The 20,879-nt window shown below is 50.6% G+C and overlaps 1 protein-coding gene across 4 annotated transcripts in view; it reads right to left on the reverse strand.

Moving 5' to 3' along the window:
* Positions 1 to 1,954: 1,954 nt before the first annotated feature.
* The window catches only part of FGFR1 (fibroblast growth factor receptor 1), a 47,930-nt gene continuing 29,005 nt past the window's right edge, over positions 1,955 to 20,879 (reverse strand). Inside the window, exons 3-18 of one of the 4 annotated variants that reach the window (XM_080662237.1) lie at positions 16,695 to 16,961; positions 15,246 to 15,335; positions 14,808 to 14,980; positions 13,038 to 13,161; positions 12,090 to 12,280; positions 10,055 to 10,199; positions 7,887 to 8,090; positions 6,926 to 7,070; positions 6,607 to 6,728; positions 6,047 to 6,157; positions 5,339 to 5,529; positions 4,221 to 4,343; positions 3,931 to 4,001; positions 3,456 to 3,593; positions 3,156 to 3,261; positions 1,955 to 3,038 (exon numbers count right to left, since the gene is read on the reverse strand). In XM_080662237.1, the coding sequence (XP_080518363.1) occupies positions 2,862 to 3,038; positions 3,156 to 3,261; positions 3,456 to 3,593; positions 3,931 to 4,001; positions 4,221 to 4,343; positions 5,339 to 5,529; positions 6,047 to 6,157; positions 6,607 to 6,728; positions 6,926 to 7,070; positions 7,887 to 8,090; positions 10,055 to 10,199; positions 12,090 to 12,280; positions 13,038 to 13,161; positions 14,808 to 14,980; positions 15,246 to 15,335; positions 16,695 to 16,961 (2,378 nt within the window). In that variant the 3' untranslated portion in view covers positions 1,955 to 2,861. Of the gene's footprint in view, positions 3,039 to 3,155; positions 3,262 to 3,455; positions 3,594 to 3,930; positions 4,002 to 4,220; positions 4,344 to 5,338; positions 5,530 to 6,046; positions 6,158 to 6,606; positions 6,729 to 6,925; positions 7,072 to 7,886; positions 8,091 to 10,054; positions 10,200 to 12,089; positions 12,281 to 13,037; positions 13,162 to 14,807; positions 14,981 to 15,245; positions 15,336 to 16,694; positions 16,962 to 20,879 lie in introns of all 4 variants that reach the window. The other 3 variants (XM_080662236.1, XM_080662235.1, XM_080662238.1) reach the window with 3 other exon arrangements.

Below are 20,879 nucleotides of genomic sequence, written 5' to 3' on the forward strand. Positions count from 1 at the left end.
ATTTTAGGAACTTTCTGAAACCCAATCTCAGTGGTGATTATAGACATGGCCTGTATCTTAGACATTGAGAATTCTGTTCCAGGTAGGTATCGGTGGCACTTGACATCCACGGACCTGCACTTGTGCTGTGTCTAATTCTGTACTTCGTTACATGTCATATTGATGATATCCAATAAATGCTCAGTAATGCTAAATTCTAGGCTAAAGACCGCCCGCCCAGTCACCACCAATACACACCTAACAAAGCAGGCTGGCATATTACTTAATTTGACTGAGATAATGGCCTGTTGGCTCCTCCCAGTGGCCACTGCTCCACAGCGACTTCATTGTCATTGAGATACATTTGTTTCATGAGGTTCCATCTTACTTACCTGAGATCAATTACATTACATTAGCGGTACCAAGGGACTGATCCCCAGTCTATGGCAATTAGAAAAGGCAGAAAGGCAGTATTGATTAATATTGTGGTAATCCCAGGCCCTACTCTTTTAACTCTCAGGAAACCAGACAAGTTCAGTGCCTTGACAGCACGTCGCCTTCATTAGATAAACTGGATTCCTTTTCTCAGGAGACCCAATCTGGTTATCTAAGTAAAATGGTCATTTCATTTTCTCTCAGGTCAATTTCACTATCTTTTATTAGACAGCCAGCTCACTCTCTGGGGAAATTCATGGGTGATTTGAGTAGTAACAACAAAGACATCACTTATAATAGTGCCTTATATATTTTTCTAGCACCTCTCCCGAAGGGATATAAAGCCCTTCATAGATCATCCATTCTCACAACATTGTTTCGAGGGCCAAGGCAGAAACGATCATCACTATTTTACAAGGAAAGATACCACTATTAGGTCTGAAAGCAAATGTTTTTAAGAGCTAAAATTCATTTCCTGGCTCTGTTCACCAAATTATGCCTTCATTAAACATAAACACAAACTGTAATAGATTGACAGTTGCATATTTACAAAGACACAAAGAAAGAACTAATTTACAATAGTAGCCAACACTGCAGCTGCCCCAAAAAACCAGCTAGCTCAGAAAGGAAATGTAAAGCAGCAATCCCATTTTCCTACAGAAATGAAAGCATAGTGAACTTTCTTCTGCATTCAGCCGTAATCCGGCAAAAAAGCAAGCTTCCGGTCTAGAGGCTGCACAGGCAGGTTGAGCACTGAGTTCTGAGGAGCCAGGACACGCTTGGTGAGTGCAGTGACAACCAGCAGGTGGCAGAGGAAGTGAATTTCCAAGCTGCCACAAACATTTAGGGCATTTTTTTCCCTTTCCTGAGGGAGGGGGTGGGGTTTGTACAGGAAGACCTATAGGAAGCCAAGATCTGTGATAGTCCCAACGCATGCAGTTTGATCACGTGGGTACTGGTGTGGGGGAGGATCACGAACACAGAGCAGGCTGGAAAACATGAAGCAAGGGACCTTAATGTAGACCTCGTCTTAGGTGACAAGCTTCCCCTTCCACAGCAGCACAGACAAAACCACACTCACACAGCGGGCGTAGATGCAAATCTGGGTTCGAGTTTCTGCACGCCCCTGTCGGAATAATCCTTAGCTTTCCTCCACCTCTTTAGTTCTACTCCTTGGCTATTCCAAGAGAGGCTCCCTGCTCCCTCTCTGACCCTCTGACCTACCCGAACCCACCAGTTTCCCCTGAGGAAACAATTTGTGGTTGAGGGCTGCAGGGGGGAGGGGTCTTGGCTTTGGCCCAGCACCTCTGGTGCATTGACAGGCGGTTCCTGCTCACTACGCAGATGTCTTCTTTTCCTGCTTTCCAAAAGCATCCAAGAGGTGGGAGTTTTGTCCGGGGTATCAGTCCAGGACCTAAAAGGAAGAGGTTAGGAGGAAACTGCAGGGAATGTGCAGGGCCCTCTGGAGAGACCCAGACCCAGGGCCCATCATTTTTGCTCCTTTTTGGTTGACATTCTCTCCCTCGTCACACAGCCCATATAAAAATGAAGCAGCAGCAATTTTTATTTGAAGGACCTAAACTGAAAATAGGTTTAGAACATAATTTAAAAAAATAAAACAGCAAAAGTAGCAAAAAATATATGACCTTTTTAAAAACATTTTCCTTTTTTTTTTTTCTTTTTTCTTTGTTTTTAATATATAGCAACTGATGTCTCCCAGCCACCAGGAGCATCTTACCCAATGGGTAAATCTCTGGTAATGACCCTTTTAAAAAGACATGTAAATATATACTCAGATTTATACACTTTGTGTTTTCTTCATAGCTATGTACAAAGCCCCCAGTTGGGGCTGGGCCCCAGGGCCACGACACTGCTCCCAGCCTTTGCCTCCCTGTCCTCTGGTACCAAGTATTTGGTCAGCAAAGCAAATTAGTATCAGAATTAACAAGCCAACGGCACCATCTCTCTGGAGCAGAAGTTGCCTTCAACTGAGGCCCGAAGCAGAGACTTCCCCTCCCTACTACTGTAGCCTTGAGGACGAGGCACCTGCTACCGGAACACAAGGGCTTATGGGTGACGGTGAAGCAGACAAAACCAACACAAGTAAGCTCAGTCAGCTCTCACTAGCATGCCTGCTTAGCACGCTTACCTCCCACTCCCACCCCTCCAGGCAGTGCCAGGTGGCGGGGAGGGGTGTTGGTCCACCATTGGGGAGGGAACAGAGTGGCCATCAGCAAGTACCAGCCTCTCTACTCCTCTCTCTCATAAGCAGGTTGAGAGGAGGAGGAGGAGGAAGAGAGGCGAACTCAGTGGGGTGAAGGCCTCAGCTAGGCAGCTGGCTCCCGCCAGCAGGGAAGGGGCAAAGGGGAGGCAGTGAGTCCTGTGGGGAGTGACAGGTGAGTTACAGCTGATGATGGAGTTTGGGGAGGGCAGTGCTGGGGTGCTAGTCAGCGTCGTTTGAGTCCGCCATTGGCAAGCTGGGCTGGGTGTCGGGGCAGACAGGGCTCCTCAGGCAACGGCTCATGAGAGAAGACAGAATCCTCCCCCGAGGAGCAGGTAGAGCTTCGGGTGTCGGGAAAGCTGGGCGAGTATTGGTCCAGGGGCATTGACAGGTCCAAATATTCCTGTGATGGGAAAAACAGAAGAGTGACGGATCGGCACTCTCCTCCCTGCGGCAGTCTTAATTCACAGAGACGTACCTAAATGACGACGACTGAAGGGCTAGCACGGGACAGCCTCACCTGGTTGGAGGTCAAGGCCACAATGCGGTCCAGGTCTTCTACCAGCTGCTTGAAGGTAGGTCTCTGAGAGGGTACTGCGTGCCAACAATCCCGCATCATCATGTACCTGTGGCAGGATTGTAAGGTCAGGGGAGGAAACACCTAAGTGGAGAGATTAAGCAGCTTACGGAGGAGGGACTGTGGGAGGAGTGACCAGGAGTGGCTGTTTTCTCCATCTAAACACCCCTTTCTTCCTCTTCCCAGCAAACCCACTCAGCCTCCAGGGCCTAACTCAGGACCTTGGCATCTTCTCATGCTTACAGCTCGTTGGTACAGTTGCTGGGCTTGTCCATCCGATGACCCTCCTTCAGCAGCTTGAAAAGCTCCTCCACAGGCACTCCAGGATATGGGGAGCCTCCCAGAGTGAAGATTTCCCACAGGAGCACCCCAAAAGACCACCTGTGGAGGAGCACAGAGCCCATGGGTGTTGTGGGCACAGGGCTGGGCCAACCTAGAATCCTTTCCATCTCTCCTTCACCAACATGTCAGATACTCATCCTGAACCCACCCTCTCCAATGAAAACCCTTAATTCCCAGGGGAATACCAGGGGAGAGCAGAAGACAGACAAGCCTTCCACCGCCAGGAACAAAGTAAATGGTTATATACAACATATTGTTTTGTTTTCTCCTCAAAATAGAAGGAGACCCTCTTCAATTCAGAGAGGAGGACAGGACCCTATTGTACCAGACATTTTCTATCCCAAGTATCCCTGGCAATTGCCCATGTCAAACTCACACATCACTCTGGTGGGTGTAGATCCGGTCAAACAATGCCTCGGGTGCCATCCACTTCACAGGCAGTCGGCCCTGCAAGCAGTATGGGGAAGTTGGAGTGGCCCAGGGCAGAGCAATGAGGGAATAGGGAGCGGGGAGGCGGGGTATGTGAGGAACTGGACGTGGGAAGGAATGCACACATTCAGCTCCTCCCACCACAGTTTCTAGGCAAAGCCACCTCACTGGGCTACAGCAGAAAAGTGTACATGGGAGAAAGCCTAGCACAGCAGAGTCTTAGGGCAGAGGACGTACATTGGTTGTCTTTTTATAGTAGTCGATGTGGTGAATGTCCCGAGCGAGGCCAAAGTCTGCGATCTTCATCACATTGTCCTCCGTCACCAGGACATTCCTGGCAGCCAGGTCTCGGTGTATGCACTGTGGAGACAGGAGGGGAAGCCGGGGGAAAAAGGGATGGGAGAGAGGAGGGTGGGATGCAGGTGAGGCCATAAAACTGTAGACATGTATCCACGTCCAGCTGTCTGAGTCACACTGTACGCCAGCACTCACTTTGCAGCTGGCAGGCCCAGCTACCCTCAGGCTCTCTCCTGCCACACTGCTCACCTCCTAAACATTCCAGTTCCCTGCTAGATGGTCCCTCTTCTCCACTTCACACTCAGCCATTCAAACACCTCCAGCTCCAGGCCTCTCGATCACTTCAGCAAACCCCCTTGCATTTGCCTCCTCTCCTGGTCCTTCCAACTCTTAGCTTTGGATCTGTACCCAGAAAGGCTGAACCTTTATGCTTCTGTCCCAACTATACAGAAGTGTGCTCACAAGCCCTATCTCCCCAGGCCCAGCGTAACTGCACTGGGCTGGGGCCCAAAGCCAGCATTTTTTTTTTTTAAATATATTTTTATTGATTTCAGAGAGGAAGGGAGAGACAGAAACATCAAGGATGAGAGAGAACCATGAATCAGCTGCCTCCTGCACGCCCCCCACTGGGGATGGAGCCCGCAAGCCAGGCATATGCCCTGACCGGAATCGAACCTGTGACCTCCTGGTTCATAGGTCGACGCTCAACCACTGAGCCACTCCGGCCGGCCCAAAGCCAGCATTTACTGAGCAGCCACAACTGTCCTTAACACTCTCACTCTTCATATTTCTCCCATAATCGTTACTTTATATTTGAAGAAACAGAAACAGAAAATGTTAAGTAGCTGCCCGAGGTTGCTCAGAAAGTGACAGTGCACAGATTGGAACCTAGCCCCGGCCACACAGGTTACACTGGCTCTCCTCACTTTGGTGTTCCCTGAGGGCCTAAGACAGCACATAGAGTGAGTCAGTGCTCACTGACCATTCCACCAAGGACAGAAAGTCATAACATCTGTTCCCACCCCGACATCACCCAGGGGAGCCGGCAGGTGCCATACCTTCTTGGAGGCGAGATACTCCATGCCTCGGGCCACCTGGTAGGCACAAGATACCAGGTCCTTGGAGGAGAGCTGCTCCTCGGGGTTGTGGCTGGGGTTGTAACAGTATTCCAGCCCAGGAGGCCTCCGGGCCTGCAGGTACTCCCGGAGGTTGCCCTTGGAGGCATACTCCACGATGACGTACAAAGGACCTGGGGGCGGGAGGGTGAGATGTGTGGATGGAGAGGCCATCAGGCCAGGCCATTAGGCCAGTACGCAGGTTTCGCTTCACCTGGAGAAAACCCCACACCCAATGGCACACCCTGACCTAAGCTCCCCTTTAGGGAACCAGGGAAATTCTTTCCACTGCTCAGAGAGAGAGAGAATCGGGGAACTAATTCTTTCCAGCATAGTCCAGAAAGTTACCAAGCAAAACTGGGGTTCATAGCCCTAATCCAGACCACTATTACTACTCACCTGTTCCTATCCACACAGTGTCTATGAATCTAGGTACCTGTATTCTCAGATGAATACAAATGGGCATCAGCTCAGACCCCATACATTCCAACTACTGCTAGCCCTGCCTCTCTCCGTATGCCGCTTCCCTAACATGGCTAACAGCTCAGTATCTTCTCCCTGGCAGATACTGTATGGGAGCAGCAGGCCCAGGTTCCCATCTGAGACCCTCCCCCGGAGCGGGTGGAAGAGCTGGCCGGGCTCAGTGCCTACCATCCTGCGTGCAGGCCCCCAGCAGGTTGATGATGTTCTTGTGCTTTCCGATCATCTTCATCATCTCCATTTCTGAGATCAGGTCAGACAGGTCTTTCTCTGTTGCATCCGCTTTGCACACAAACAAGAGAAGGGGAGGAGACTCATTTACTTTGGGAGGGAGGGCGATAGGAGAAAAGCCATGGGACGGGGTATGAGGTGAGGTGTATGCCTGAGGAGTCCCTTTTCTCCTCGAGTGGCTTTCCTCCTCCCCTTTCCCTTCCCTCTCATGACAGCCGTTGTGGAAATACGTGGCGCTGAGTGGGGCAGAGGATACGGTAAGGACAATTAGCTAGCAATGGAATTTAGAATAAACACCTGACCACAACCCAGGCTGGCTCCAGGTCATGGCAATCTCAGGAGGCAGAGCGCCCCCTCCACTCCCAGGCCACCCTAGGCAGGTGTGTAGCAGGTGTGGGCAAGGAAAAGAGCACCAGAGAGGGTGTTCCACTTGGCCCAAGGCCCACAGTTCGCTTGGCAAGGGAAGGGGCCGTTTTTACCAGGACGGAAGCATCACTTACACTTCAACATCTTCACAGCCACTTTGGTCACACGGTTGGGTTTGTCCTTGTCCAGGCCAATGGCCTCTGCCAACACCACCTGCCCAAAGCAGCCCTCTCCCAGGGGTTTGCCTAGAACCAGCCTTTGGGGAAACAAAGGGTGGTGTAAGATGGGGCTGGTGAAGTTCAAACCCGAGGACACCCCATCACTACTTCTCCATATTTCACCCAGCTGGATGGAAATTGCTTCTTGATACACCTGGTGCACCTTCACCCCCTAGGAGGTCTCCGTACATACAACTCCCACCATCAGAATTATAAGCAGGGGACTTCCTCACACCTGTCTCGAGGCAGCTCCCAGCGAGGGTCTTCGGGAAGCTCATATTCAGAGACCCCAGCCAGCATGGGGGTTCCGCTGGAGGAGAGGCGTGAGGGCCGCACGAGCAGAACCCCAGAGTTCATGGATGCGCTGGAGTCAGCCGACACCTACAGGGAAGCGTTAGGTCACCCTTCTAGCAAGGAGGCGGGGAGTGACGCAGATTCTTCCAGCTACCAGTCAGGGCTTTTCACCAGTACCTGATGTCCCTTCCCAGGCAGAGCGGCGGAAAGACCACAAGAGGTCAGAAGACTGAAGTTCTAAATCGGACTTCTTTTGCCACCAACTAGCCTTACTGGGCTTCAGTTTACTCACCTTTAACACGAACATACCCTACATACCTCTACCAAACGGACAGAAATGATCATTGCAACAACAGCTCTATTCTGTCCTGACTCTTTGTAAAAACCCTGCCCCTAGTTATGGATTTCCAACTTCCAAAGCGCCTCCCATACTTAGCATAGTTCTGCATGAACGTTGCCTCCTCTCACAGCCTTCACCTTCTGTTCCAGTTCCTTGGAGGAAGGGAGGGTGGGCACACAGGAGAGGGCATCGTGGGACCCAGTTCAGGTCTTCCTTTCTATTCTGTATCTTTGCACCTCTAACTGGCCTTTGGGGATAGTTCTAACGTGCAGTAGCCAATGCACATTTGCCCCAGCTAGGACTTTCTCCCGATCCACGTGCCAGGTGAGCAGGGGACTTGCAGCTGGGGCATGGTGGGCATATGGAATTCATGGGCTGGGCACCTGACAAGGGAGCACCTGGGTCAGGACATCCCCCCTGCCCCTGGCCCACAGCCAGAAAGCAAAGCTGGAAGCAGTAGGCTGGGGACAGTGGGGAGGCAGGCAGTTAGGGGTTCCTAGAGAAGCCCCTGGGGGCACAGGGAGAGAAGGGAGGCAGAGAGTGCAAATCCCCTATCTACTTTCTGTTACCTGTCTGCGCAGGGGAATGCTCTTGGCCAGCTTGTGCACGGCCATCTGGCTATGGAAGTCGCTCTTCTTGGTGCCACTCTTCATCTTGTAGATGATGACAGACCCCACCATGCAGGAGATGAGGAAGGCCCCCGTGCAGTAGATGATGATCTCCAGGTACAGGGGCGAGGTCATCACTGCAGGTCTCTCTTCCAGGGCTGAGTCATGTGAATAGGGTGTTAGCAAGCTCCGGGGGCCCAGCCCACTGGTGTCCCTAGCTCCTAGCTCCATAAGACAAACAACACCCATCTCCTTTCCTCTGGGAATCTTTAGGGAAGAGAAGAATCCTAGCTAGGATTGGGGCTCTGGCATGGGGCAGATCAGATATCTTGTGCTCCTTGGAGCTTGCTGATCCTGACCCGAATCCTCCAGGAGGGATGAGCTAGAACCATCTTGCTGCACGTGGCCCATCCTCATTAATTCAGGAGCCCTATTCACTCAGCTGGACTGCTGGGCTACACGGGTACCAGGTACCCTGCAAGGGGCGGATGACATTCCTCTGGGTGCCTTTCTCAGCCTCCTCATGAAAGCATGTGGTCCTTTTCTGAAGCGCCTCAGCTCAGCATGCACACACCTATCACCCGGGGCAGATCGACCATCTTGTCTCTGATGGTCTGAGGGTGGGGATGGCGCCTTGTTTATTTTTCTGTAGTCCACAGTGCCTGGCTTATAGTGGCACTTGCAGGATGAGGACAAATGAGGGTGGGAGGAAGGAGTGTGCCTGTGTCCTGACTTCATATCTCACCTTTCACTTCTGTCACCTGTCTCAGGTCAGATGTGTAAATATTTACACCTAGCCAAACCACAGGCAGAACTAATTTCCAAACGTGTCTGCACTGCTCGAGATGAGAAGTGTAAATGTTTCTGCAGTTCTTAGGAATACTACCCACAGCCCCTAACTCCTCAAGCTGAGGGGGCATACTCTATTCTGTTCTCCCATCTTCCACTTAGAATTCAAACCCGGTTCCCACAGAGGCCCATCCATTCAATGCACCGTTCCCTCCCGCCTGAGAATGGGTTACACCCAACACCCACAGCGCTGGCTGCGGAGAACACTCCATCCTCACCAGTGTGCACGTCCCTTTTGCTTCCACAGCCTTCCCCCGACCCTCCCCTTTAAAACACTCCAGCCAGCCCAGAGGCAAGCCCACTGGGGACCTCCCCCAAGAGGCTCTGGTGTGACCCCGACTGAGCCCCAAGAGAACTCCCGGGCCTGACAAGGAGACTGCAGAGCTGATAACAAGAAGTGTTTCTGTTTTTCTCTTTCCCCAGCAGTGAGAAACGAAGACAAGTGAGTGGGAGCACACGCGGACAAAGACAGTGACAATGACAAAAACAGAACACTTCTCTGCCTCGAGCAGGGGCGTTATCAGACCCTGCAGGGCAGAGCAGGGCAGAGGAGGAGGGAGAAGAGAGGGCAGCGTGAGCAGCAACAGGAACAGCACAGCGCCCAGACCCACATGCAGGACCCTCAGAGAGGCAGCGACAACCAGCTCCAGCCCTGCAGTCACCAGCCCACCACCCTGAACAGGCTGCAGGCTCCTTCCTTCCTGGCCCAACACACAGACTCAAAGAGGATACATGTGACTAGGCCTCACTCGGCTCAAGTCCACTCAACTGGGTAGAACCTCTCCTGAGATCAGAGGGGGGCCGTACAGGAGGCTGGGCTAGCACTGCTAGCAAGCAGCAAGCCCCCCTTTAGAGTGTGTACATTCAGTTAGAGGAGAAGTGGGGCCCTCTCTGAGACTTTGGGGGGCTGGACAAAAAGGGCCAGACAAGTCAGGGACAGTCGCTGGACCGAAGGATGGAAGGAGCCCGCCCTGGAGGAGAGCCCGGCCAAGGTTAAATCCAGATCTCATGCATGCATTACGTGGGCCCAGGGGAGAGCCAGATGCAGGTGTACAGGTGGGAGGCCTCCGCGTTCTTGCAAACGAGGAAAGCTCCTGTGGGAGCCTGAGGAATCGACTCTCAAGGTTGGATTAATGGCTGGAGCCGCCTACCGGCCCCCTGGAGCCCATTCCTCAACCTCTCCTGCCTCTGTGTCTCCCCCAGCCCCGCAATGCATGGTCCCCCCGTGCCCGTGGCGAGGGCAGGACATCGAGAGGAGAAGTACAGTGTATACCTTCCAGAACGGTCAACCATGCAGAGTGATGGGAGAGTCCGATAGAGTTACCCGCCAAGCACGTATACTCCCCCGCGTCCTCAAAGGAGACATTCCTTAAGTGAAGCACTTCCATCTCTTTGTCGGTGGTATTAACTCCGGCAGTCTAGAAGAGACAACGGAAGCAAAATGGACAAGCACCGGACGTGAGACCTCTAAGAGACACAGAGAGAGGAAGAAAGAGGGGGTGGATAACCAGAGGAAGAGATGCTCCCCAGCGTCTCCTTTGCGACAACGAACAAACAAAACCACCAGGCAGCGAGACCTGTTAGAGGAAGAGAGTGAGACCCTGAGGGAGGAACTCCGCAGACCTGCGACGCCGCGGGCTGGTTACGACCCTTCACCAGACGCTGGCAGCCCCTGGCCCATCCAAGCATGCGGGCGGTGGGCAGCATGGAGAAATGGGGCCCGGTGGGTGGGGGGGCTGTTTGGTTTCAGGTAAAGAAAGTCAGAGGGCACACACAGGAGGGATGGAAAGGGTGCTGCAGTCACACACACACACACACACACGCACACACACACACACACGGCCTGAGGATGGTGGTTCCCTAGGGAATGCCTGGTCCCTTCTCATACCCACCACTCAAACCTCCAGTCTGCATGACTGTAGTGCAGCAAGACTGTCCTGTGAACGCACACACAGCCAAGGGACACACAGAAGGCACAGAGGGAGCAGACACCAACACAGCACCAAACCAAACCAGCCTCCCAGGCCGGGTATTTTTCCATGGCTCTGGGCACTAGGAACACAGCAGGATAACAGGGAGAGTTGGGTGCTGGCTTCCCCACCGGCCCCAGCAGCTTGGGGCCGAAATCAAATTCCCAGCACAGGGCCCCATCCATCTCCCCATTACCTTTTGCCACAGGTCTGGTGACAGTGAGCCACGCAGACTGGTTAGCTTCACCAATATAATTGGAAACCTTACACACATACTCCCCGCTTTGGGCCTCTGTCACATTGAACAGGGTCAGCACTTCCGCATCCGAGCTATTAATCCCCGAATGCTGGAACAAACCAACGACACGCCAGTCAGTTGGGCAAACACTGAGATGTGGCCATACTTTGCTCCCATGTAATGTGAAGACAGGGAGCTAAGGCAACGGAGACATTGAGATTTATCATCTTTCCCTTTTTAGGAGGACAAAAGAAGTACTCTTCAAAGGTCTGAAGCATTTGACTGCAAAATAAACTTAAAAAAAAAAAAAAAAAAAAGCACTGCCCCCAATCAAACTCTGTTTATATTGAAACCCTTCCTCCAAGACTAGGGCAGGGACTATGAATGGCCAAGGACAGTCCGTTTCCCACACCGCAGTTTCAGCACCGGTAGTGAAGAGAAGGGATGGCCAGTAAATCTCTGGGACAGCCGAGTGAGGGGAGGATGAGGTCTAACTCTGGGACCAGGAGGTAAACCACTTTCCCAGCTTCTGGTTACTTCCTGTTGCAAGATCCACTGGAGAATTAGGCAATTACCTTCCCTGGATTAATGGAGCATTCAGGGACAATCAAATGTCTGGGAGTGACAGGAAAAAGGAAGAAAATGCCATTACTCCTCATACTGCTTAGAATTTACCTGTGGCATTTGCTGTTTCAACTCTAATTAAGCCGTGCCCTTATCAATCACCCTACTTGCCAGAAAGAACGTGACTTGGAAAAGAGGACCGAGGCTGGGAAATGCTTGCTGGAAAGGCTATGGTCCTGAGCAATGGGAAAGCAGGCCTCCAAAGGCCTTCCTTGAGTAGCTGACCCAGAAGTCACTGTCAAAGGTCCTTAGGAACCAGCAATGCCCAACCACCTCCCATCACACCTCCATTCTGTGACCTGTCACTAGTCCTGGGGAACGTGGCGAGGTCCCTATTTAAGATGGAGCATGTGCGCCGAAAGGGTAAAGGATGAGTCCCAATCGTGGGCATGGAGCCAGATCACAGATCCTTGGGTCCCAGGAAATACTGGTCTCCTTCCCAGCACCCAGCCCCCGGAGACTGGGGTCAAGGTTACCTTCAAGATCTGGACATAAGGCAGGTTGTCCGGACCAATCTTACTCCCATTCACCTCGATGTGCTTTAGCCACTGGATGTGGGGCTGTGGGTCACTGTACACCTTACACATGAACTCCACATTGCTGCCCAGGGCCACGGTCTTGTTGGCAGGCAACCCTGCCTGCAGGATGGGCCGGTGAGGGGACCGCTCTGTGGAGGAAGGAAGAGGACAGGCTTGTCAGGAATGCTGACAGACAGCATCCCAAAGGCCACAAAGGGAAGTCACTTAGACTCTTGCTGTTACAAGTGTGGTCCAAAGAAGCAGACTAGCATCACCTACAAGCTTGTTGGAAATGCTGGATGGCCCAGAAGCTTCTTTTTAGACCATCTCCTCAAAACCAAGACAGAACGCTGGTTGTGAAACTCTTCACCTTAAGATTCCTAGAATGAGATTCAGACTGGCTACAAGGAATAGGTAGTAGGAACAGCCCCTCGGGTCTCATGCGATGCCCTGGAGTCAGCATGGGCCTGGGGTTCTGAGTCAGCATGGACCTTTCTGAGTCCCAGTTTGTTCTGTACAGCAGGAATAACAGTGCCTGCCTTGCAGGGGTGCCAGGAGAATTGCAGGTGATGTGTTTAAGTGTGTAGCACACTGCTGTCATTCATGAAGCAAGAGCCACTGTTATGCTGAATTTCACATCACTACTCTAGTCACCTCTTTCAGGAGAGACTATCAACAGCACCTTTCACTTTGTAGTGAGTCATAGCACTATCTGATCCTCTTGACTCTACTTACAGATACGTGAGGCACAAAGAGGAAAGTGACCTGCTTAAAGTGACAGAGCTATAAAGTGCCTCCACCATCCTGGCTCTATCCCTAACTAAAGCTGGATCTCATGGCTGGTGTCTCAACGCCCCTGCTCTCTCTCCTCTAAGCTCCCATTCCTGTCGCCACTGGCATTCTTACCCACAACGTCAAGCTGGTAGGTGTGGTTAATGCTGCCATACTCATTTTCCACAATGCAGGTGTAGTTGCCCTTATCGGAAGGCACCACGGAGTCCATGATGATGCTCCAGGTGGCATAACGGACCTGAGGGGAAACATGCCGAAGGGCTCCATTGAGGGTGTGGAGGAAAATGCAGGCAGAAGCTGCATGGCGGCATTGGCGCCCTGTGGCACTTACCCTCCAATCTGAGCAGAGCACAGGGCCAATGCAGCACCGTGAGACAGGACAAGGCAGGTCTGCCCACCCCAGCCCATTCACACTCAAACTCTTCATGTCTGCCCACAACAACCAAGGCCATCATGACCTGGACTAATGTGCCTTCTGCACCCCCCCAAATACACCGGGAAGTTTCCCAAATGCTGCGCTCTATCCAGGCTGTTCCTGTGCGGGTCTGGCTCCCCGGTATGAGTCTGGCCCTGTCTGCCCTTGATGTCTCACTTCAAAACCGGCTCCTCCAGCCTGATCAGGGGTCAGAGTTGTTCTCACTGTCCCTCTAATGAAGCACTGATCACAGCCTGCTTTTCATGACAGTGCTCATGGACAGCTGCCCTCCTGAGACTGAAATTCTTTACAGCAGGAGCGCTGTCTTGTACCATTCGCAGCACAGTGTCTTATACATAGCAAAATTTAAAATGTTCCCCTGTTTTTCCTGCCCTCCTGTGCTTTTCTTAATAAGATTAATGAGAAAAGAGCAGCGAGGTGGGATGGGAGAAAAAGAGGGACTATAAGGAGGATCAGAGACTCTAAAAAAGAGGTTCCAATGAAAATGTTCTTCCTACAACGTAGATGGGCAGAGAACATGGACAATTTACACAACAGGAAATGGAAATTGTTCATTAACATAAGAAAATTCTAAGTCTGTTGACAAGCAAAATAACACACAAGAAAACAAGTTATTTTCACTTATCAAATCTGGGGCAAAGGTATAGTGAGCTTATTCTCATGCTTTGTTATTGGAGGGCAAATTACTTTCTCTTTTTAAGAAAGTAAAATAAAATAAAATTTAAAAATAAAATAAGGCTATACTCAATTCATCACCCACATCATCATCCTCCATTAGAGCAAATGTCACAATAAAAATGTTATACCTTCCCATTGTACTTTGAACTCTCTCTTGCCTAGTATACTCTCTGGAAAGACATGTGTTCAAAGAAATGTTCATGTGATAAATGAATGTGAATAAATAAGTAAAATAACCTAATTACCAGGAAAAAGGTAACTGAGTAATATGCGTCAAGGGCTTAAAGAAAATGCTAGCACTTTGAATTAGTAATTTCACTTCTAGCAATCCGTCCTAAGGAAGAACATTTAAAAATGCCGACAAACATTTAAGTACAAAGATACTAATTATAATATTAATTATAATATTGAAAAACTAGAAGACGAGTAACACAAAATAGTCCATCAAATTATTGGACATTTTAATAATGGAATATTACGCACTTGTGAAAAGTTATCTTTAAAATGCATGGCAAAAGACTCATGCTATAATGTTAACACGTGACAAGATAAGAAAGTACATACACGGTGTAATTAACTAAAAACCATATACAGAGAAAAAAGGCTGAAAAATCCAACTTCATTTGCACATTTTTGTATTTGAAATGTTTATAAAATGTATTACTTCTATAGTTAGAAAGCTTTATTTGAAACAAGTAAAGGCATGTAACAAGGATTTCTTTAACCAGCTTCTCCCGTTTCTACTCTAATGCTCATACAGACACACATACCTTGTAGCCTCCAATCCTGTGGTCAGGTTTGAATTCTTTGCCATTTTTCAACCAGCGCAGTGTGGGGTTAGGAGTCCCACTGGAAGGGCATTTGAACTTTACTGTTTTGGCAGCTGGTACTGCATGTAGTTTCTTTTCCATTTTTTCTGGAGACGTCCAGTATGGAGCCACAGCTGCCCAGGAAAAGCCGAGAGAGACGGCGGGCTGGTCAGGCTCAGGAGCAAGGGCCCAGGCCAGGACCTGGAGACACCCTGCCCACCTGCCCAACACTTGTGAACAGTGCCTGCACTCATCAGGATGCCCAAGGGATCCCACTGCCAAGCATCACCACTCCATGTGCCCGCTCCTCCTCGAGGGCTCCAATCACCTGAACTCCCCCTTCCCACCCAACCCAACAGCCAGACCCATAGGGCAGTAAGGTAGGAAACAGTGTCTCACGCATACGGTTTGGTTTGGTGTTATCTGTCTCTTTCTCCTCTGAAGAGGAGTCATCATCGTCATCGTCGTCCTCCGAGGAGGGGAGAGCATCTGCGAGAAGGAGAAGGGGCTCTGAGATCCCTCCAGGGGGAGAGGTTCCTCTAGATTTCCATCCATATCAACATCCCCTACACATAAAGGCCAGTCCAGTGATAGATGAACGCAGACACCTTCCCCATACCGAGCCCCAGGCCCTTATCGACTCTCTCTCTGTCAGTGGGAGAGAAACTGTTCACTAAGAACTGCACGCTCTATGCTTGTCCCTTTCCTTCCCCAACCTAAGTCACTGCCCCTCTCTGCCCAGAGCTCTTTACACTTCCTCAGGGGCAGTGGGCCTCTTTAATTTAATACCACCCCGCATTCAGAGGCTCTCCCCCCTAATGGTACCACTGGATGTGCTGGGTCCCAGAACTAGCACCCAGGGAACCTATATCCTCCTCTGGCCTGCTAACCATTGGGAAATCAGACAGATCTAGACACACTGAGGCCGGGAGCTATTTCCAAAGCCATGAGCTGAACAACTTATAGTGGAATTTTCCCAGCATGCATCTGCTAAAGTCTGGAAGCTGCTCCTTTTGCCAGAGCAGATAGGGAGCCTAATACACCAGTCCACAGCTGCCATCACCTCTCCCCAACAAGTATCCATCCCTTTTAAGAGGTTTGACACACATGTAACCACCAATCGGGGCTTATGCCAGATCTTTCTCTAGTCCTTGCTAGCGCTTTTGGTGTCTGGAGGGAAATAGAGGTGTCAAGTCCCTGTTGGGGGCAGATTCTAAAGGATGCCCAAGTGGGGCAGGTGCCAAGCGTGCACCCGGAGATCCACAAATGGCATAAAGGAAATTTCAGTTCTATTTTGTTTCATCCTGCTTTGTGAAAGTTGCACTCTAAATGTGACAGATTCCCAAAGTCACAGAGCTCTAGGGTTCCCTGGCTGCCCTAATTGCTCCAGAAGCTGGGGGACGGATATTTTCTGCAAACCCTGTGGATGTGGCGGTGCACCTGGATCCTTCCCCATCACAGCAGGGACCTCACAACGTATTCTGGGGCTCTAATCACTAAACCAAGTAACAAGACCAAATGGCAAGGGAATGACAGGGTGGAAGCTGGCTGAGCCCTACGCAGCACCCTGGAATCTGGGCAAGCTGTGGTGAAGTCAGTGTTTGCGCCCAGAGTATCAGCAATCACCTCCCAGGTAGATCTGAGAAGCCTGGGGCCCACACCCCCTGGTCACCCCTCTGAGAGCTAAGCCACGCGCGGGCAGGGAGCAATGTTAGTGGGCAGCAGTTTCTGAAGCAGAATGGGGGGCAGGTCATGGAAGGGGAGGAGATTCACCTCCCCCTGAGACTAGCAGAGAGGGGTAGAAGGGGGGAACCAGGAAGAAGGTGAGGGCAGGGCTTGGCTACCAACCTGAGACATTGACGGAGAAGTAGGTGGTGTCGCTGCCCGAGGGGCTGCTGGTCACGCAAGCGTAGAGGCCGGAGTCAGCGGGCACAGAATCCCGCACCTCCACCTCCTCCCCTGTGATGCGGGTACGGTTGCTTTCCACCAGCTGTACCCCGTCCCGCAGCCAGTTGATGCTCTGGACATCGTCCCGCAGCCGACAGCGGAGCTGCAGCAGGTCACCAGGGTGGACCAGGAAGGACTCCACTTCCACAGGGGCTCCCCAGGGCTGGGCTGCAGCCACCACAGGGGCCGGGAAGAGGAACCAAGGGACCGGAGAGGAAGAGAGGGAGAGGGAAGGAGGGAGAGACAAAGGGAATTACGCTAGAGGCACTGAGCTGCCACATCCCAGGGGCCACAGAGCTGGGGAGATGGGGACTGGAATATGGGTCAGTCAGGAAATGGCTGGCTACCTGGGAACCCCCATCTCTTCTTCTCTACCCCCCTCCTCCAAAGGTCAAAGGTAGAAAGAGGAAAAGTTAGGAAGCAGCTGCAGCAGCATTAAGCGGTTCACATTTCATTTCCCTCCATCCTAGGGGGACACAGCCAGCCCTCCCCAGGACTTCTCTGTGTCCAGAGTGGCCCCTCCCCACACACTCAGTTCCCTGCCAAGAATGGCCACTTCCCAGAGAAACACCGCCTTTCCTTTTGGCTAGGTCAGTCTTTCCCCAAGTAACAGTTGAACAAACCCCAAACCCTCAAACATCTAGCAGACCCCACCCAAGTTGAGAGAAGGCAATGTATCAACGAGGCCGCTCTTGGTTCAAGTGATTGGGGGGTGTGGTTCTGGCCCCCCAATGAGTCAGATGCATAAGATGAATACGGGGGAGAGACAGCCCAGCAGAGGTCAGCTCAGGGGAGCCTCTAGCTAACAGGTGTCAGGCCAGAGGACTCGGAGCTTTTGCCTATATTAGGAATGGAGGCCTGCAGCTGCCACCAAACCCACACTTGTGCTGGCAGCCTAAGCTGGTGCACACAAAGCTCTTTTCTCCTCCCCACTGCAGGGCGCCCCCCTCTGAGCCCCCCCACCTTCCTCTCCTCCTCCCCTCCCCCCGGCACACATGTCTAGTCTTCCTCACCTCCCTTTCCCTGGAGCCCCTGTGGTTCACAACTCCCAAGATCTGATAGGACCCTGTCCATACACCCATCCCTCTCACCAACAACTCCACACTCACACTGACAAGAGAGCCTGAAGCTAGACACACCTAGGAGTCCACCATGCAGGGCAGTTCCCCATCTCCTGAGCACCCCTCTCTTCACGAACCAGGGGGAAATGCAGATTCTACTTCCTTTCAAGAGCTGCAGGTATGCTCCTGGCGTCTTCTGCAAGTGTCCACCCCCACCAAAAAGGTGCTGGTTGCAGCTCAAATCTACCACCTGACTTGGTCTCCACTGTTTGGGGAAGCCTTATTTCTCACCACTGGTTCACCATCAGAGGCTCACACCTGGGACTCCTCACACACTCCCTCCCCCTGCGGGGCTCATGTCTCTACCTAGTTCTGTTCACTCACCCTCCAGGTCTCAGCCCAGCTGGTAACTCTGTCCCGAAGCCTTTTCCAACTCTATTGGGGTCAGGGGCCCTCCCATCACACCTATCACACTGAAGCAAAGTCCCTTTCTCAACTGAGTTGTGAGGGTAGGGACATGTCATATTTACCTTTAAATCCCCAACACGTAGTATGGCGCCTGGCACACAAGAATTGCCCAATAAATGCTTGCTGGATAATGCAAGAATGACACATGCACAGCCACACTGTCCCTTCATTGCATTCCTTTGTAAGTTCCCTTTCCTCCTTCACCACCCTCATTTTACAGAACTCATTCTGAAGTGCTAAACAGGTGTCCACTAGAAACCTTGCGAACGAAGAAGACAGGTGGCACCAGGGAGCAATTTTCCTCAGTGGGGCCTCAAAGCAGGCTTTGGAGCCAAGGCTGCAACCCAAGGGCTCTATCTTAAATATTGGGTAAATACTGAGTCATCAAAAGGGGGGTGTTGCTTTGAAAGGGTTTGGAAACCACTAGGTTAGCAATCATTTATTTTTGTGAATCGGGTCAAGAAGAACACCAACCACAAAGGTGAGCAGACCACACAACTGATTAAAAATAAGCTTTTGTGGGTCCTAAAAAAAATGTGATTCTTTCCATTTTTAACGGTTTGTGGTTTTGCCAAAAGAAAGTAGAAGAAAAGCAGTTCAGACTTGACCCTTAAGGAAACAGCAGACACTCCTATTGATCCAATCTCATTTCCCTTCAGTGACCTCACAGATTAAACATTTTGCAGCTCGTGATCTGTACCAGCCGTTGGTCAAACAGTAAACTCAGTAAACTCAAATTCTTAGTCGCTGGCATCACAGCCTATTTTGACAGGCCCCAGAGACAAAAAGGTAGTGAGGAGAACACGGGCATGTCCCTAAGAGGAAGCAGGAGAGGGACACTGGCCCTGCTGAGACTGGCTCTGGCTGATTCTAGCTTGGATTCCTAACTTCCCACTCATCCCAACCAGGATGTGCAAACAAACCTCTTCTGCATGATCTACAAAAAGCCTCCAAACCTGCTTTCTTTTTCTTGCCTCTGGAGTTCAAACTCACCCTGATGCTCCAGGCCTTGGTGCGCTGTGTCCATTATACTCCTCATCAAGATCCTACATTGTGGGGACCTAGCCGGGTAGCTCAGTTGGTTAGAGCATTGTCCCCATATGCCAAGGTTGTGGGTCAGGGCACAAAAATGTGCCAAGGTTCAGGCTCTCTTGTCAGTGTGAGTGTGGAGTTGTTGGTGAGAGGGATGGGTGTATGGACAGGGTCCTATCAGATCTTGGGAGTTGTGAACCACAGGGGCTCCAGGGAAAGGGAGGTGAGGGAGACTGGACATGTGTGCCGGGGGAGGGGAGGAGGAGAGTAAGAAGCAACCAATGAATGCATAAATAAGTGGAATGACAAATCAATGTTTCTCTCTCCGCCCCCTCCCCATTCCTTCTCTCTCTAAAATCAATAAATGAAAACGTTTTTAAAAGTTTACACTGTGTATATAGGATAAAACCTAAAGCCCTGCTTGATACCCAAGGTTCCTTACAATCTGTTCCCACCTCTCCATGCAACCTTCTTTTCCCTACCTTCCACTCCAGGTCTGGCTGTTCTCTTCACCGAATGCGTTCTCCCCCACAACAAAACTTACTTCTGCTCAACCCTGTCAGCCATCTCTCTAGTCCTCCTACCCTATCCTACTCAAAGCGCATCATCAAAGACATCCAGGAAGCCTTCTGTTGGTGCTAGTGTCTCAACCCTCATTTTCTGTAAAACAGGTGCTCTCTGAACTGAACAAAATTGCACTCAATTGCATAGCATCTTGTATGGTTTCTTTTGTAAACACCTCTATTGAGATATAATCCATATACCATAAAATCCACCCATTTAGAGCATACAGGGTGGGAAAAAGTAGGTTTGTAGTTGACAAATAATACAATAATTAATAAATAATAATATAAGAATAAACTCTTGTTTCATGTACTCACAACTGTAAACCTACTTCTGCCCACCCCTGTATAATTCAATGTTTTTTAGTATATCCACAGTTATGCAACCATTACCACAATGAACTTTAGAACATTTTTATCACCCCAAAAAGAAACCCTGTACCCGTTAGCAGTCACTATCCCTCCCCCAGTTTAAGCAACCACTGATATGCTCTACAGATTTGCCTATACTGGATACTACATGTCAATGAAATCATACAATGTATGGTCTTTTGTGACAGCTTCTTTCATTTAGCATGTTCTCAAGGTTCTTCTGTGCTATCGCATGGCTCAGTATTTCACTGTTTCTAACGGCTAAATAATATTTCATTATATGGACATACCACATTTCGTTTATTCGTTCACTGATTGATGGATAGTTGGGTGTATTGTTTCCTGCCAAAAGTGTCCATGTCTCACCTCTCTGAAGAAACAGCGTAAGCAACTCAGAGCAGAATTGACTATTATAATTTTCCCACGGTGCCCAACAAAGTCAGAAACATAGGAAGTGCCTAATGGGTCTTGAATTGAATTTAGCATCTGGCCAAGGCTAATTTTTAGAGGAACCAAAAGATCATCCTATGGCCTTTGGGCTCCAGTGGATTTTTTCATGGCTAACAGTGCTCTTGGATGTCAAAGTCTCC

The sequence above is a fragment of the Plecotus auritus genome (assembly GCF_963455305.1).
Source record: "Plecotus auritus genome assembly, chromosome: 3".
Taxonomy (NCBI): Eukaryota; Metazoa; Chordata; class Mammalia; order Chiroptera; family Vespertilionidae; genus Plecotus; species Plecotus auritus.